The following is a 17,545-nucleotide window of genomic DNA, read 5'->3' as shown; positions in this document are numbered from 1 at the left end:
AGTTGACAATGAAATAACAAATATGACCCTATTATTTACTCTTCCATTGCCTCCATTTCTTTATCTATAATAATAACTCCATACCTAGCACATGGGGTTGTTGAAAGGAGTAATGAAGTAATGCAAGTAAAATCAGTTAGAAGAGTGCTTGGTGTAGCAGTAATTCCTGTTTACATGTCATGTGCTCCTGAGCAAGTAAGTCACTTGACCTCCAAGAGGCCCAGTTCCCTAACTGGCAAATTAGAGTGTTTCCCCTTTTAGCTCACAATTACCCTGAAGATCAAGTAAGAATATACATGTGAAAACTCTTAGAAAAGTCCCTAAAATTAGAGTAGAAAAATAACCTCATATTTTACTTCTGATTAATTTTTTTCCCCTAACTTACCAAAGGCTAAGCGACATATTTTTTTCTTCAGTAGCATTAGACATTTCTATGAGAAACCTTAAATAAAATTTTTTAGGTGGCAAAGACTTTATCTTCTCTTTTTCAAATTATAACTATCCTATTACATACAGTGAGAAAAATTTGGTTAAATACAACAACATAGATGTACCTGCAGGGTATTGTGCTGCAGGTATCAGTGAAATAAATCTGAGAGAGAAAGGCAAATACTGTATCTTATTTAAATGTGGAATCTAAAAAATGAAACAAACAAATGAATATAAAACAGAACAGAAACAGACTCACAGATACAGAGAACAAACTAGTGGTTAACAGTGGGGAGGGGCAAGATAGGGGTAGGGGATTAAGAGGTACAAATTATTATGTATAAAATAAGTAAACTACAAGAATATATTGGATAGTATAGGGAATATAGCCAATATTTTATAATAACTTTAAGGTTATAATATATAAAAGTATATAATCTACATATTTTATATATAGATTTTATATATATAAAGTGTAATCTATAAAAATATTGAAGCACTATGTTGTACACCTGAAACTAATATAATATTGTAAATCATCTATACTTCAAAAAAAAATTTTGGTCTAAAATAAGCAAGTTAAAGCACTAGTCAGGAAACGCTATCTAGTCAGATTTTTTTCAGAAGGAAAAAAATCATTGTTCATTGTTATGACTTTAAAACACCTTCCATATTACTCAGTTCTGGGGGCTTTATTTTTGGATGTAGATTCTTAAATTATATTAAAACTTTAATTTATTGATATGACCCTTAGAATTTTATCCCACAAGGCTTTGGAAACATTCTGCAGAGCAATTTTCTACTGTGATTCTACTGCTGTTATATTGAGGCAGTGTGGCATATTAATTAAGCCTGCTCTCCAGAGCTAGACTTGAATTTGTGTCCCAGGTCTGGCGCTTGCTAGCTTTCTGATCCTGGGCCAGTTACTTGAGCTCCTGTTCTTTGGTTTACTTATCTGTAAAATGGGGATAAGAAGAAGAAGAAGAAGAAGAAGATTTTTGTACAAATTAAATGATTTAATGCATAAGGGCCTAGACTAGTGCCTGACACATCATAAGCACTCAGTAAATATAAATTTTATTCCCTCAGTCACAGGACTTGTGTTCTTGGCCTAAACTTATCTTACCAACAATATTAATTTATTCGTTTACTTATTTATCTTACCAGTAAGATTTATTTTCTTAAAGCTTTGAACTTTTAGAGATAGGAAAGCACTGTGTGTAGACTTTATAAAGAGCAGACAAGGCTAATAAGTTCTGCCCTCTCTCATTTCCATCTATTTTGGATTTAAAGGGACCAGTAAAAAACAAAACAAAACAAAAAAGACCTCTTTTCCCCTCCTGAGTTCTGAACCAATATGACAAAATGAGAAGAACTGAGCAGATGAAGGTACATAAACATCCACTTTATGTTGGTAAAGCTGACTTAGAAAGTGCACTTGGATCTGCAGTCGTCACTTGTAATGTTTTCTCTGATGATGAGACCTTGGAAGAAGCAGTCCGAGGTGCGCTTGGATCTAGAGAGCAGACCCGTTTGCCCAGAGTTACTTCTTTACGCATTTTAGGCCCACAAAGCAGAGAGAGAAATGGGCTGCCATACCTGCCTCTAGAAAGCTTGCCTGAGCCTGGCTCCTCTGTACTTATATAGTAGAACAGGAACCAAGCAGAGATGACGAAAAGGGAGACTAGCCTGGCTGAGAGGAGTCTGCTCAGTTCCTTTCCTAGCCTCCTTCAGGCACCTTCCCACTCTATGTGGGAACTGAGCTCGGTAGGTGCAGAGGAGAGCGTTTCCACCGTACTCTTCCCTCCAGTGGAATAGGGTTATAAACATTTCCCCTAGAGATGCACTGCCAATAACATTACCTTGTCTTTGTAGGTGCTGAAAAGAAAAATCTCTTTAATGCTTAATGGCATCTTTTAGAATGAGAACTTTGGAATTAATTTCTTACTCTCTTAAAAATTATATGTAGGGACTTCCCTGGTGGTCCAGTGGTAAAGAATCCACCTTACAATGCAGGGAATGCGGGTTTGATCCCTGACCAGGGATCTTAAGATCCCACATGCCGTGGGACAGCTAAGCCCGCGTGCCTCAACTAGTGCCCACGTGCTGCAGAAACTACAGAGCCCACACGCTCTGGACCCTGGGTGGCACAACTAAAGAAGAGAAACCCACACACTACAATGAAGAGCCCGCACGCCACAATGAAAGATCCCGCATGCCACAAGTAAGACCCAACGCAGCCTACAATAAACTAAATACATAAATAAATAATAAATAAATCTTTAAAAAGAAAGTTGAACATTTAAAAAAAAACTATCTGTTAAAGGTTTTATGGAGGGTTTGTAAGATGGGTCCCAAGGCACGAGGTGACCTCTTATACATTTTAGAAATAGGTTTTTTCAGGAGACCTTCAAGATGGTGGAGGAGTAAGATGTGGAGATCACCTCCCTCCCCACAAATACATCAGAAATACATCTACATGTGGAACAACTCCTACAGAACACCTACTGAATGCTGGCAGAAGATCTCAGACTTCCCAAAACCCGTGTGGCTTGGTGCTTCAGCCAGGTGTCAGGCCTGGGCCTCTGAGGCGGGAGAGCCAAGTTCAGGACATTATCCACCAGACACCTCCCAGCTCCACGTAATATCAAACGGCGAAAGCTCTCCCAGAGATCTCCATCTCAGCACTAAGACCCAGCTCCAGTCAACAGCCAGCAAGCTACAGTGCTGGACACCCTATGCCAAACAACTAGCAAGACAGGAACACAACCTCACCATTAGCAGAGAGGCTGCCTAAAATCATAGTAAGGTCACAGACACCCCAAAACACACCACCAGACACGGTCCTGCCCACCAGAAAGACAAGATCCAGCCTCATCCACCAGAACACAGGCACTAGTCCCCTCCACTGGGAAACCTACACAACCCACTGAACCAACCTCACCCACTGGGGGCAGACACCAAAAGCAATGGGAAGTACGAACCTGCAGCCTGTGAAAAGGAGACCCCAAACACAGTAAGTTAAGCAAAATAAGAAGACAGAGAAACACACAGCAGATGAAGGAACAAGGAAAAAACCCACCAGACCAAATAAATGAAGAGAAAATAGGCATGCTACCTGAAAAAGAACTCACAGTAATGATAGTAAAGGTGATCCAAAATCTTGGAAATAGAATGAAGAAAATACAAGAAACGTTTAACGAGGACCTAGAAGAACTAAAGAGCAAACAAACAATGATGAACAGCACAATAAGTGAAATTAAAAATTCTCTAGAAAGAATCAAAAGTAGAATAACTGAGGCAGAAGAACCGATAAGTGACCTGGAAAATAAAATAGTGGAAATAACTACTGCAGAACAGAATAAAGAAAAAAGAATGAAAACAATTGAGGACAGTCTTAGAGACCTCCAGGACAACATTAAACGCACCAACATTTGAATTACAGGGGTCCCAGAAGAAGAAGAGAAGAAAATATGTGAAGAGATTATAGTTGAAAACTTCCCTAATATGGGAAAGGAAATAATCAAGTCTAGGAAGCACAGAGAGTCCCATACAGGATAAATCCAAGGAGAAACATGCCAAGACACATATTAATCAAACTATCAAAAATTAAATACAAAGAACAAATATTAAAAGCAGCAAGGGAAAAACAACAAATAACATACAGGGGAATCCCCATAAGGTTAACAGCTGATCTTTCAGCAGAAACTCTGCAAGCCAGAAGGGAGTAGCAAGACATATTTAAAGTGATGAAAGGGAAGAACCTACAAACAAGATTACTCTACCCCGCAAGGATCTCATTCAGATTCAGCGGAGAAATTAAAACCTTTACAGACAAGCAAAAGCTAAGAGAATTCAGCACCACCAAAGCAGCTTTACAACAAATGCTAAAGGAACTTCTGTAGGCAGGAAAAACAAGAGAAGGAAAAGACCTACAATAGCAAACCCCAAATAATTAAGAAAATGGTAATAGGAACATACATATCAATAATTACCTTAAATGTAAATGGATTAAATGCTCCCACCAAAAGACATAGACTGGCTGAATGGATACAAAAACAAGACCCGTATATGTCGTGTCTACAAGAAACCCACTTCAGACCTAGGGACACATACAGACTGAAAGTGAGGGGATGGAAAAAGATATTCCATGCAAATGGAAATCAAAAGAAAGCTGGGGTAGCAATTCTCATGTCAGACAAAATAAACTTTAAAATAAAGACTATTACAAGAGACAAGCACACTACATAATGATCAAGGGATCAATCCAAGAAGAAGATATAACAATTGTAAATATTTATGCACCCAACATAGGAGGACCTCAATATATAAGACAAATGCTATCAGCCATAAAGGGGGAAATCAACAGTAACAGTCACAGTCATAGTAGGGGACTTTAACACCCCGCTTTCACCAATGGACAGATCATCCAAAATGAAAATAAATAAGGAAACGCAAGCTTTAAATGATACATTAAACAAGATGGCCTTAATTGATATTTATAGGACATTCCATCCAAAAACAACAGAATACACTTTCTTCTCAAGTGCTCATGAAACATTCTCCAGGATAGATCATATCTTGGGTCACAAATCAAGCCTTGGTAAATTTAAATTTAAGAAAATTGAAATTCTATCAAGTATCTTTTCCAACCACAATGGTATGAAGCTAGATATAAATTACAGGGAAAAATCTGTAAAAAATACAAACACATGGAGGCTAAACAATATACTACTTAATAAACAAGAGATCATTGAAGAAATCAAAGAGGAAATAAAAAATACCTAGAAACAAATGACAATGAAAACAAGATGACCCCAAACTTATGGGATGCAGCAAAAGTATTTCTAGGAGGGAAGTTTATAGCAATACAGTCCTACCTCAAGAAACAAGAAATGTCTCAAATAAACAACCTAACCTTACACCTAAATCAATTAGAGAAAGAAGAACAAAAAACCCCCAAAGTTAGCAGAAGGAAAGAAATCATAAAGATCAGATCAGAAATAAATGAAAAAGAAATGAAGGAAACAGTAGCAAAGATCAATAAAACTAAAAGGTGGTTCTTTGAGAAGATAAACAAAATTGATAAACCATTAGCCAAACTCATCAAGAAAAAAAGGGAGAAGACTCAAATCAATAGAATTAGAAATGAAAAAGGAGAAGTAACAACTGACACTGCAGAAATACAAAGGATCATGAGAGATTACTACAGGCAACTATATGCCAATAAAGTGGACAACCTGGAAGAAATGCACAAATTCTTAGAAAAGCACAACCTCCGAAGACTGAACCAGGACGAAATAGAAAATATAAACAGACCAGTCACAAGCACTGAAATTGAGACTGTGATTAAAAATCTTCCACCAAACAAAAGCCCAGGAACAGATGGCTTCACAGGCGAATTCTATCAAACATTTAGAGAAGAGCTATTAGCTATCCTTCTCAAAATCTTCCAAAATATAGCAGAGGTTGGAACACTCCCAAACTCATTCCACAAGGCTACCATCACCCTGATGCCAAAACCAGGCAAAGATGTCACAAAGAAAGAAAACTACAGGCCAATATCACTGATGAACATAGATGCAAAAATCCTCAACAAAATACTAGCAAACAGAATCTAACAGCACATTAAAAGGATCATACACCATGATCAAGTGGGATTTATCCCAGGAATGCAAGTATTCTGCAGTATACGCAAATCAATCGATGTGATAAACCATATTAACAAATTGAAGGATAAAACCCCATACGATCATCTCAATAGATGCAGAAAAAGCTTTCAACAAAATTCAACACCCATTTATGATAAAAACCCTCCAGAAAGTAGGCATAGAGGGAATTTACTTACCTCAACATAATAAAGGCCATATATGACAAACCCACAGCCAACATCATTCTCAGTGGTGAAAAACTGAAACCATTTCCTCTAAGATCAGGAACAAGACAAGGTTGTCCACTCTCACCACTATTATTCAACATAGTTTTGGAAGTTTTAGCCACAGCAATCAGAGAAGAAAAAGAAATAAAAGGAATCCAAATCGGAAGAGAAGAAGTAAAGCTGTCACTGTTTGCAGATGACATGACACTATACATAGAGAATCCTAAAGATTATGCTACCAGAAATCTACTAGAGCTAATCAATGAATTTGGTAAAGTAGAGGGATACAAAATTAATGCACAGAAATCTCTTGCATTCCTATACACTAATGATGAAAAATCTGAAAGAGAAATTAAAGAAACACTCCCATTTACCACTGCAACAAAAATAATAAAATACCTAGGAATAAACCTACCTAAGGAGACAAAAGACCTGTATGCTGAAAACTATAAGACACTGATGAAAGAAATTAAAGATGATACAAACAGATGGAGAGATATACCATGTTCTTGGATTGGAAGAATCAACATTGTGAAAATGACTATACAACCCAAAGCAATCTACAGATTCAATGCAATCCCTATCAAACTACCAATGGCATTTTTCACAGAACTAGAACAAAAAATTTCACTATTTGTATGGAAACACAAAAGACCCCGAATAGCCAAAGCAACCTTGAGATAGAAAAACGGAGCTGGAGGAATCAGGCTCCCGGACTTCAGACTATACGACCGTGCTGCAGTAATCAAGACGGTATGGTACTGGCACAAAAATGGAAATATAGATCAATGGAACTGGAGAGAAAGCCCAGAGATAAACCCACCCACATATGGTCACCTTACTTTTGATAAAGGAGGCAAGAATATACAATGGAGAAAAGACAGCCTCTTCAAAAAGTGGTGCTGGGAAAACTGGACAGCTACATGTAAAAGAATGAAATTACAACACTCCCTAACACCACACATAAAACTAAACTCAGAATGGGTTAAAGACCTAAATGTAAGGCCAGACAGACTATAAATCTATAAAACTCGTAGAGGAAAACATAGGCAGAACACTCTGTGACATACATCACAGTAAGATCCGTTTTGACCCACCTCCTAGAGAAATGGAAATAAAAACAAAAATAAACAAATGGGACCTAATGAAACTTAAAAGCTTTTGCACAGCAAAGGAAACCATAAACGAGATGAGAAGACAGCCCTCAGAATGGGAGAAAATATTTGCAAATGAAGCAACTGGCAAAGGATTAATCTCCAAAATATACAAGCAGGTCATGCAGCTCAATATCTAAAAAAACAAACAACCCAATCCAAAAATGGGCAGAAGACCTACATAGACATTTCTCCAAAGAAGATACATAGATTGCCAACAAACACATGAAAAGATGCTCAACATCACTAATCATTAGAGAAATGAATATCAAAACTACAAGGAGGTATCACCCACACACCAGTCAGAATGGCCATCCTCAAAAAACCTACAAAGAATAAAGGCTAGAGAGGGTGTGGAGAAAAGGGAACCCTCTTGCACTGTTGGTGGGAATGTAAGTTGATACAGCCATTATGGAGAACAGTATGGAGGTTCCTTAAAAAACTGAAATTTGAACTACCATACAACCCTGGGCATATACCCTGAGAAAACCATAATTCAGAAAGAGTCATGTACCACAATGTTCATTGCAGCTCTATTTACAATAGCCAGGATATGGAAGCAACCTAAGTGTCCATTGACAGATGAATGCATAAAGAAGATGTGGCCTGTATATACAATGGAATATTACTCAGCCATAAAAAGAAACGAAATTGAGTTATTTGTAGTGAGGTGGATGGACCTAGAGACTGTCATACAGAGTGAAGTAAGTCAGAAAGAGAAAAATAAATACCGCATGCTAACACATATGTATGGAATCAAAAAAAGAAAAAGGTTCTGATGAACCTAGGGGTAGGACAGGAATAAAGACGCAGTCGTAGAGAATGGACTTGAGGACACGGGGAGGGGGAAGGGTAAGCTGGGACGAAGTGAGAGAGTGACATGGACTTATATACACTACGAAATGTAAAATAGATGGCTAGTGGGAAGCGGCTGCATAGCACAGGGAGATCAGCTTGGTGCTTTGTGACCACCTAGAGCGGTGGTATAGGGAGTGGGGAGGAAGACGCAAGAGGGAGGAGATATGGGGGTATATGTATATGTATAGCTGATTCACTTTATTTTAAAGCAGAAACTAACACACCATTGTAAAGCAATTATACTCCAATAAAGATGTTTAAAAGAAAAGAAAGGTTTTTTAAATTTTTTTTTTACCTGCGATGGGTGTTCATTGCTGTGCGCGGGCTTTCTCTAGTTGTGGCTACTCTTCGTTGTGGTGCATGGGCTTCTCATTGCAGTGGCTTCTCTTGTTGTGGAGCGCGGGCTCTAGGCGAATGGGCTTCAGTAGTTGTGGCTCGTGGGCTCTGGAGCGCAGGCTCAGTAGTTGTGGCGCACGGGCTTAGTTGCCCCGCGGCATGTGGTCTCTTCCTGGACCAGGGCTCGAACCCATGTCCCCTGCATTGGCAGGCGGATTCTCAACCACTGTGTCAGCAGGGAAGTCCAGAAAGAGATTTTATAACTAAATATAATTACAAGTTATCCATGAGGAGACCCTTGAGGTAAATAATTGTAAGATAACATTGTGGGACTGAAAAAATATTTCCACAAAAAGCAGTAATAGGAGAAATTTTTTATTTTTATCTTTAAAGACATTTCTCCTAAGTTCCCTATAAGAACATTTTTATGGGGCTGTAGATAGCGTTCTTTCCTTCTAAGAATAGCTAAGCCTGAAAATTATGTCCTAGCAGATCATGAATTATCTTATCCTGTGTTTAGTGAAAGAAAGATAACGATTATTTTTAATATTTTATCAACAGCTTGCAGTTGCAAACAACAGGATTATTACCCTGCAAGAAGATATGGAACGAGTTAAAGAGGAAAGCTCCTACATATTGGAATCTAATCGGAAGGTTAATCTTACTGGATTTATGAAATATTCCCAGAGAGCATGTCATGTGTCATGTGGGGGGGGCTGCCTCCAGAGGACCACTTGGTAGCTGTGAGCATTTGCATATGTTAAGTGCACCGTTTTCACTGAGGCTCCAGGCACAATTGAGTGAATGGGAAAGGTTATGGGAGGGTTATGTCCCTTCTCCTACAGACACTGCTTGGCTTCACCGCCACCCACATCTGTTTAGAGTCTTCAATAAACAGTCTAATTCGATGTCTTGTTTTTACATACTAATGATTTGTACTATATTTAAGTGTTCTACTATATTAAATATACCATTATTTTTAGACCATGTTACTGTTTTGTAAAAAGTGTTTATCTGATATCACTGGGAAAGAGTTACCATATAAATGAATTTTCTAGATAACTCAGTCCCTTAAAGTATAGGGTTGGTTCCATAACATCTTATGGAAAAGCCCAAACGACCTTTATGGCCAACCCAATACCAAACTTTTTATATATGTCTAAACAGATATTTTGCAAACCTTTTGTATATTGTACAGTTCTAAGCTTTCTTAAGTGGAGGATGTAATTGAACACATTTAGCCCTTTATGATGACTGAATATCATAATTATCAACATTGGCAATTCTGTACTGAGCTATAACAGTGCTACTTTGGTGGGGGTCGGCTATTGAAATTGATAGAGCTTCTAGCTCCTGAGCTTAAATATTCCCAGATTACTGTGGGTGGTTTTTTCTGCCTTTTATTTCACTGGCATCTATTGCTTCTTACTGCTGTTAGCAATACTCTCTCTAGAAAGGTCTCCCTAGTTATCCTAATGCTTCTAACCTGCTGTGACCTAGGGATCCAGAAATCCAGTTATTAACATTGTTCTTAAAGAGTAAGCACCTAGGCTCTGAGTGGGGACCGACATGAGTAATATGTTTGCCTTTAATGCATGGACTTTGTAAAAACAACTGTGACTACTCAGCATTTTCTGATGAGCTACTCATGTTTAGCTCTGATCTCTCTGTATGGGTGGAAACACCAGATGTGAGATCTCTGGAGTAGGACTACATTCCTGTTTGAACCTTTGGCCCAATTTATAGTTTACAGTAAATGCTATTTTGTTTTCCGAGGCTGATTTTTTAAGACTTCTACCACTTGGTTTGGTAAACTATCTTAGGACTTTAAACAAAATGGCAAGAAATACCCAATTTGGCTTAAGAATACTTACTAAACTTCTTCAGTTTCTTTGTTGTCTTCGTTCATTATCATACACGTTTAGGTATGATCATTTCCCTTACTAAATAGCAGTGCTAGTGTCCACTAACTGTATAAATTCTTTAAATCCTTAAATATGTACTATTTTATTTATCTTTTCAAGGGCCCTAAGCCAGACAGAACTTCAGAAGGGCAAGCACTGAGTGAAGCAAGGAAGCACTTAAAGGAGGAGACACAACTACGACTGGTAAACTTTGCTTAGGTCCTAATAGTTCAGGAACACATTAAAACCCCTACCTAGGGGTTTTACCTCACAGATCAAGGAATATCAGTAGTGTTCTAGCAAATTTTATGGATCCTATAAAATAGTTTCTCATTCTTTTAACCCATATTCCCTACAGTGCTTCCTCAGTCCTTTTTCTGAGCATTCTCAACAGCCAATGGAATTTTACCTATTTTAATTTTTAACTTATTTTTGCTTTTATAGTTTGTGTTGCAAAAACATTAGGTATATAGAACCTACTTTTTTCTTTTCTTAATTAATTAATTTATTTACTTATTTATTTTTGGCTGTGTTGGGTCTTCACTGCTGTGCATGGGCTTTCTGTAGTTGCTGCGAGCAGGGGCTACTCTTCGTGGCGGTGCTCAGGCTCTAGGTGCGTGGGCTTCAGTAGTTGTGGCACACGGGCTTAGTTGCAGAACCTACATTTTTAAACTATGCTATCTCCCCTCCTGCTTCAGTCCTCACCCCGGCAAAGATACGTCTCCTTGGATTGGGCAGCTCCTCTTCTCCTTAAGAATCATTAATTTAGAATCGTACGCTTTTATTTTTAGTTGTTATTTCTGAATTTATTCTTGTTCTTATACATAAACAGAAAAATGTACATCAGTATTAGTCTTAAGGTATTTTTAGAAATTAAAAAACATATATATACATATATAAAAGAATGTGTAATAAGGACTAATACTCCTATAATAGATTTTATCCAAATATTAGTATATTAAATACACCCGTGGTATTAGTACATTAACTCTTCCTGTAATTTAGATAGTATGACAACCAAATAATCCCCCTCCAATAATGTTTCTAACAGCAGGGAGAAGCCTAAAAATAAGGGGTGATCTGATTTGTAGTTTGTTATCACAAACAGTGTATAGAACAGAATTTCAGGTTATTTTATAATGTTACTTTAACACTGTTATTTAACATCCTTGAAATATTTATCATTTTCCTTCTATGTGTTTGTGGATTTGACCTCAAAATACTTTCCATAAGGAAGGTCCTAGAAATAATGTATGTCAGCATTTTAAGAAGCAGTCTGATTTGTCTTCTGTCATGCTAACCATGTACAGAAGAGTGCCTCAGTTAAGTGGCAAGTGAAAAAATTTTACATAAAATTTTCCACATTCTCGTACCACATTAAGATAAATGTTCATTAAAAGAGAAAGAAACCAAGCAAGTAGGCAAGGTTCTGAATGTGCCCTGGGCACAGCATGGATGCAGAAGAACCTCAGGTCTTTGTACCCCTGATCATCCAAATAATGTTACAGTAATAATGGTTGAGACAAAAATACATCTCATGATAAATGAATAGAAAAATTCAGTTAGCCACTATATTTAAAATAGATAACCAACATGAACCTACTGTATAGCACAGGGAACACTGCTCAATGTTCTGTAATAACCTAAATGGGAGAAGAATTTGAAAAAGGATAACGTGTATACGTATAACTGAATCACTTTGCTGTACACCTGAAACCAACACAACACTGTTAATCAACTACAATATGAAATAAAAAATTTTTTTAAAAAGAAAAAACTCGGTTAGCCATATCGACCATTCCCTGTAACTGAGATGTTACCTTGGGGACCCAAAGTATCTTTTGGGTTCCTTGGGCTCTTGAAAATGTCAACAGCCTCCAAATGAAGAGAATTCCAACTGCTTCATTTTGTGCTGGCTGCTGTAACACTTAATGTATATTTCTATAATAAGATGTGACATCAGTTGTCTGTTTTAATATCTAATGAAGTGACTCAAGTATTTTAGACATATTAGATAGCACTATGTTTGGCCTATGGAGTTTTTCAGATTCGTAAATTATTGAGTAAATGGTACTGTAATTATCCTAATTATTATTATTATTTTTGTTAATGTCTCTGTATTGAATGATAGCTTATAGCTGTTTTGCCAGCCTTTAGACCTGAGAGTTTTGGTCTACCTTGTCCTGTGGAATTTTGTGGTTTGCACTTAGTTGAGGAAAGAGAGAATAAGTAATTTGTTTTCCTTTCGGGGCAGGATGTTGAAAAAGAACTGGAAATCCAGATCAGCATGAGACAGGAGATGGAACTGGCTATGAAGATGCTGGAGAAGGATGTCTGTGAGAAGCAGGATGCCCTGGTGTCTCTGCGGCAGCAGCTGGATGATCTCAGGGCTCTTAAGCATGAACTTGCCTTTAAGTTGCAGGTAGGCTCACTGGCTCTCTAAAATCCCAGGGCTTCCCTCTGCCCCTCTTCTTCTCTAGAATCACACTTTAAATAGAAGAAGAAAGGGTCACATCTCATTTTGAGGCTAGCTACCAATAAACCACTTTAGGAATCAGTCTATCCTAGGATCCTGTATTACTATTCTGGAAAGTCATGGCCACTTTTTACATTGTAACTGGGCAAGAGGGTCTTTTTTATCCTATAAAATAATTTCTACTCTCCAGCCTAACTTGCCAACTGAGTTATACAGATAAATTGATGTACTTTCCAATGTTGATTTTTGAGACAAAACTGCATATAACAATAGTAATCTTAAATATTGCTTCTTGCTTTTTCTACACTTGGTAATTAATTAACTGATAAGCAAATACATGAGCATTTCTATTTCTCTAGTTCCCGCTTACCATTAGGTTCAAAAGGTATGTGTGATTTGTTTCAGGATTTTATGTTATATGCAAACATAAACATCACTCATAATTCTTTTCCATAACAGAGTTCAGACTTAGGAGTAAAACAGAAAAGTGAACTAAACAGTCGCTTGGAAGAGAAGACTAATCAGATGGCTGCTACCATTAAACAACTTGAACAAAGGTAAAAGTGCTGTTTCTTTAGTGAAACACTTAGGGCGTTCAGTCCTGGTCGTGAAGAGAATGCGCTATGCATTTGGCAGAGAGTATGTGGGAATCTCCAAGCTTAACACCAGGCATGCAAGTAGAAAGCAAGCCAGTTAAATTTTGTGATTTTTAAAGATGTCACTAAAAACCATTTTAGTGTCATGTGTTAGAGGAGGGATACTTACAAGGATGAAAGGACTTTTAAATCTTTTTGTGATTCTGTTACGGTTCATCACTCAGGTCTTTGAAGACTTTGGTGCTAGGTGATGGAGGGGTACTGAGGGCCCTTCTAATAACTGTAACCCCTTTCCCTCCTCTCTCATCTCCTTTTTCTCTCTGCTTTCTCCTGAAGAGTTCTATAGCTTCTACTGTCACATCCCACCCACACCTCTTAGATCTGTCGGTCTCCCGCTCTGTCCTCAATCTGGAGACCAGTCTTGCATTTTCATCCCCTGACCAGTTACTTCCCACCAGTACCTACAATTCAATCTGCCCAGAGTACATCTTCTCCCTATGCTACTCTTTTCTCTTTCTGTCTGAAGCCACCATGTTCTTCCTGATGACTCAGCTGCCAAGAGAAATGGCTAAGGCTTGAAGATTGAATGAGCCGCGGCACCCATGGTCATTAAGCGTTGCCAGCCTGTGTTGCTACCTGTTAACACCCACTGATCACCCTTCTTGCACCTGAGCAAAACTAAACTACTTACTAGACATGCCTCCCATTTTCCCCATCCATGTCTTGCCTAATAGTTTCACCAATTAGAAATGCCCTTTGTCTTCCCACTTCCTTGTTCTTCAGATACATTTTTTATGTTCAGGCTTCAATGCCACCTACCCAAAGCTTCCTCTAACACTCCTTCCCAGCTAAAAGTAAACTGCGAATTTGTACTAATTGGAATTCCCATAGCCTTATATCCATACCTATCTCTACTGCTTATAGCACTTCTGACTTTGTCCTACCTTATAAACCTTTATATACATATCTTCTGATGAGAGCGTGAGTTCCTTGACGTTAGTTAACTAATCCTTTAAGTTCCCTTGTTGGATCTGTCACAGTGCCTTGAGTATCCAAGGCATTCATTTAGTAAGTGCATGGATGAAAGGGTGAATGGATGGCTTCTTTTATTCAGATGGCTCTTGACCAGGGTGGGTCCTGAACAGCACTGCATATTACTGTTGAATCAAAAGTTAATTGCAAATTAATAAATAAGCTTGAAAACTCTGGTTTGGCTGATTTGAAATGAAAAAGTATCCGTCTATCTCGGAAGTTATCTAAGTGCTTGCTCATAGCAGTTATATGTTTATGATTTAAGAAATCAATTTTAGTGTTCATAAATTGTGTTTTTGAAATGTGTCAGATTATTTTTCAGTGGATTTTTGGCTTGGCATTTAAAGCAGACAGAACTAAAATAATGACTTAACCTCTTCAAGTATTATTAAGCTGACTTGTTCTCTTGCTATTTTTGTCTTTCCTATTTATTCATTTTCTCATTCCCCTTTCACTCCCATTTTTATTTTTATTTTTATTGTATTAATATAGTGAGAAGGATTTGGTGAAACAGGCAAAGACCTTAAATAGTGCAGCAAATAAACTGATCCCAAAACATCATTAGGCATTTTACAGCTGGTCACCTCGCAAGTTGGATACCACAGCTTAATTGTAAAAGGAAGAAATCTGAAAGTTATTGCATTTATGCTCTGATTCTATATAAAATGTCACCAAACATTGAATTTGCTGGACTTTTAAAAAAAAAATGTTTGATATATATAGGCTGTGTTTTCTTCTTCTTTATTTTCTCCCCAGAGTTAGAAAATTGAGTATAAGTTCTCAATTAAATACCAAATAAACTTTGAGAAATTACTTCTGAGTTGACCAATAAATAAACACACCATTAAAAAACATCTTAGGGAATTGAAGCTCTGTACATATATGACTGATACCTTTACAGTCCAGTCCCCAACAATACCAGTTTCTAGGTGCGATGTCTGTGTCATTGAGCCTGTTCTGCCGTTGCTATGTAATGAACTAGAGGTGACTGCCACATGGTCTTGGACTCTTCTAAAGTAGTTCTGTGTCTCTTAGGCCATGACCCCTTTTCACTTTTGTCATCTAGGTTTAATCCCCAAGCCAAGGATGAGTACTTAGTATTCCACTACAGTTCTACTCTCAGTAACCAAGATTGCTTGCAACTATTTCGCCTTAGTGACTTTGGTGGGGGGCAGTGGGGTGAGGGCGGGGAACAGCATCCTTACATTTCTTTAAAGTCATAGAGATAAAGTTAGTGATTAGGTAACTTATGATAACATAATAATGTGGAAGCTTGGGAAAACCCTCCTAATATTTGTCATCTTCTACCTCTGCCATTTTCCTGCAATTCCACTTCCTATTTAGGTAGCTCAGAGAGAACAATTTTAATAAAAACACATCTCTTCTATTAAAAAAAAAATATGCTACACATTTTTCACATCTATCCTGCTTTTCCTTTTGGAGTAAAGACAACAAGGCACAGACATGAGTGATGGTTTCCTGCCTCTTGTTCCTTGCTGGCAACGTTTACTTAAGAGTTTCTGTTACTTTTTGTTCAGATGGGAATTTGCTTAAGTTTCTAGGAGAATAACAATCTATTAGAAAACCATTTCAGAGTAGGAAATAGACAAATGATAAACTTATATTCATTATTATTATTTAGTCTAAAAATAAAGGTTCCCAGTAGGTATTCATAAACAATAATCAGCAGGGCTTCTTTTTCTAAGTGACCACAGATCTGACCCTTCCTAGGCATTACATTGTAATAATCCTATAAATACTTTTTTTTTAAAAATGACTTTTGATTTGGGGGAACAGGTGTTAGTTACATAAGCCTTTATTCCTTCAAAAAGTCTTGGGAAAATTTTTGTTTTTCTGTTTTTTCTCATTCTAGTAGATTTGCAGCATTTCAGCTGCTTAAGTGGGGACAAAGATAAGCCCTTTGCTCCCAGCTCTGGAAATTCTTTACTGTCTTCTTGGAAAAAAACAGAATTAAGAGAGTAAGATAGATTTCATGTGTGTTTTTATAGGTCCTTGCAGACTTGAACCAAGGTCAAGTCAAAGAAAATATGACCAACTTCATGGAAGAGCCTGTACTTTTGAACTTAGTTTATTTCTTATAATTTTGCACCTCTTCTTACCTTCATCAACATTTTGTGGTGATGAGTTGCCTTTTCTATGAGCATTTGGAAGGAGTGCTCAAACACCAAAATAAAACATTTTAAAGACTATACATAGTAGCATAGTAGCATGCTCCCAAATTCTATTACAGAGAGCCCCAGATATTTCACCTTAGAACATGCTTCTTTATAGGTGCAAAGTTATAGGATATTTGGAAGAAAACATTCACAATCTTCCAGAGAATATGGTCAGGAATCTTATGCAGGCCCAGTGCTGAATTGTTTGTCCACTTAGTCACACACCAGTTGGTAGAAATGGAAAAGGAAAGAGATAGCCAAAGGCTTTTCATTATGTTAAAAACCCGAAGCTTGGGTAAAGGTTGATGTATAGTGTCCAGTGATTTAATATAATTTGTGGTTTAGGGAAGGGACCAGGAAAATGTTCTCATTCCACATATAAGAAGGTAGTTGCCCATTTGCAAGTTCCAGTGAGTGTAAAACAGAAATATAAAGTACCAAACCTATTAGGAAATAAATACAAACAAAAAAGTGGATTTAACTTTAATTACTATGTACTTGAGGTTGGCTTTGGATATGGATTTTCTAAAAAGTGATGTTTTATTGTTTATCATCTAATGGCTGTAAACTGTAGTACTAGAATAAAAAAAAATGGAAAATCAACTATTCCTCTGCCTGGTTCACCTTCATCTTGCTTTTTTTAAAGAATTTGTTTCTTCTCCATCTTTTCTCCCCCCATAATTTCTTCCCATGTCCTACAAAGTT

The 17,545-nt window shown here is 37.4% G+C and overlaps 1 protein-coding gene across 6 annotated transcripts in view; it reads left to right on the top strand.

Annotated features, from left to right (window-relative positions):
* The window catches only part of RUFY3 (RUN and FYVE domain containing 3), an 83,323-nt gene that overhangs the window by 56,845 nt on the left and 8,933 nt on the right, over positions 1 to 17,545 (top strand). For 4 of the 6 annotated variants that reach the window (XR_003795539.1, XM_029234874.1, XM_029234875.1 and 1 more), the window contains exons 9-12: positions 9,217 to 9,309; positions 10,680 to 10,763; positions 12,814 to 12,981; positions 13,495 to 13,592. Coding sequence is in view for 5 of the 6 variants with exons in the window: in XM_029234874.1 (XP_029090707.1) it covers positions 9,217 to 9,309; positions 10,680 to 10,763; positions 12,814 to 12,981; positions 13,495 to 13,592 (443 nt within the window). In the remaining variant the exon portion in view is untranslated. Of the gene's footprint in view, positions 1 to 9,216; positions 9,310 to 10,679; positions 10,764 to 12,813; positions 12,982 to 13,494; positions 13,593 to 15,155; positions 17,444 to 17,545 lie in introns of those variants that run through there. The other 2 variants (XM_029234878.1, XM_029234879.1) reach the window with 1 other exon arrangement.

This window comes from Monodon monoceros, unplaced genomic scaffold (genome assembly GCF_005190385.1).
Source record: "Monodon monoceros isolate NGI ecotype Baffin Bay Population unplaced genomic scaffold, NGI_Narwhal_1 Super_Scaffold_20, whole genome shotgun sequence".
Lineage (NCBI taxonomy): Eukaryota > Metazoa > Chordata > Mammalia > Artiodactyla > Monodontidae > Monodon > Monodon monoceros.
The sequence above is the reverse complement of the archived record's forward strand: the minus strand, read 5'-3'. Positions and strand labels throughout refer to the sequence as shown.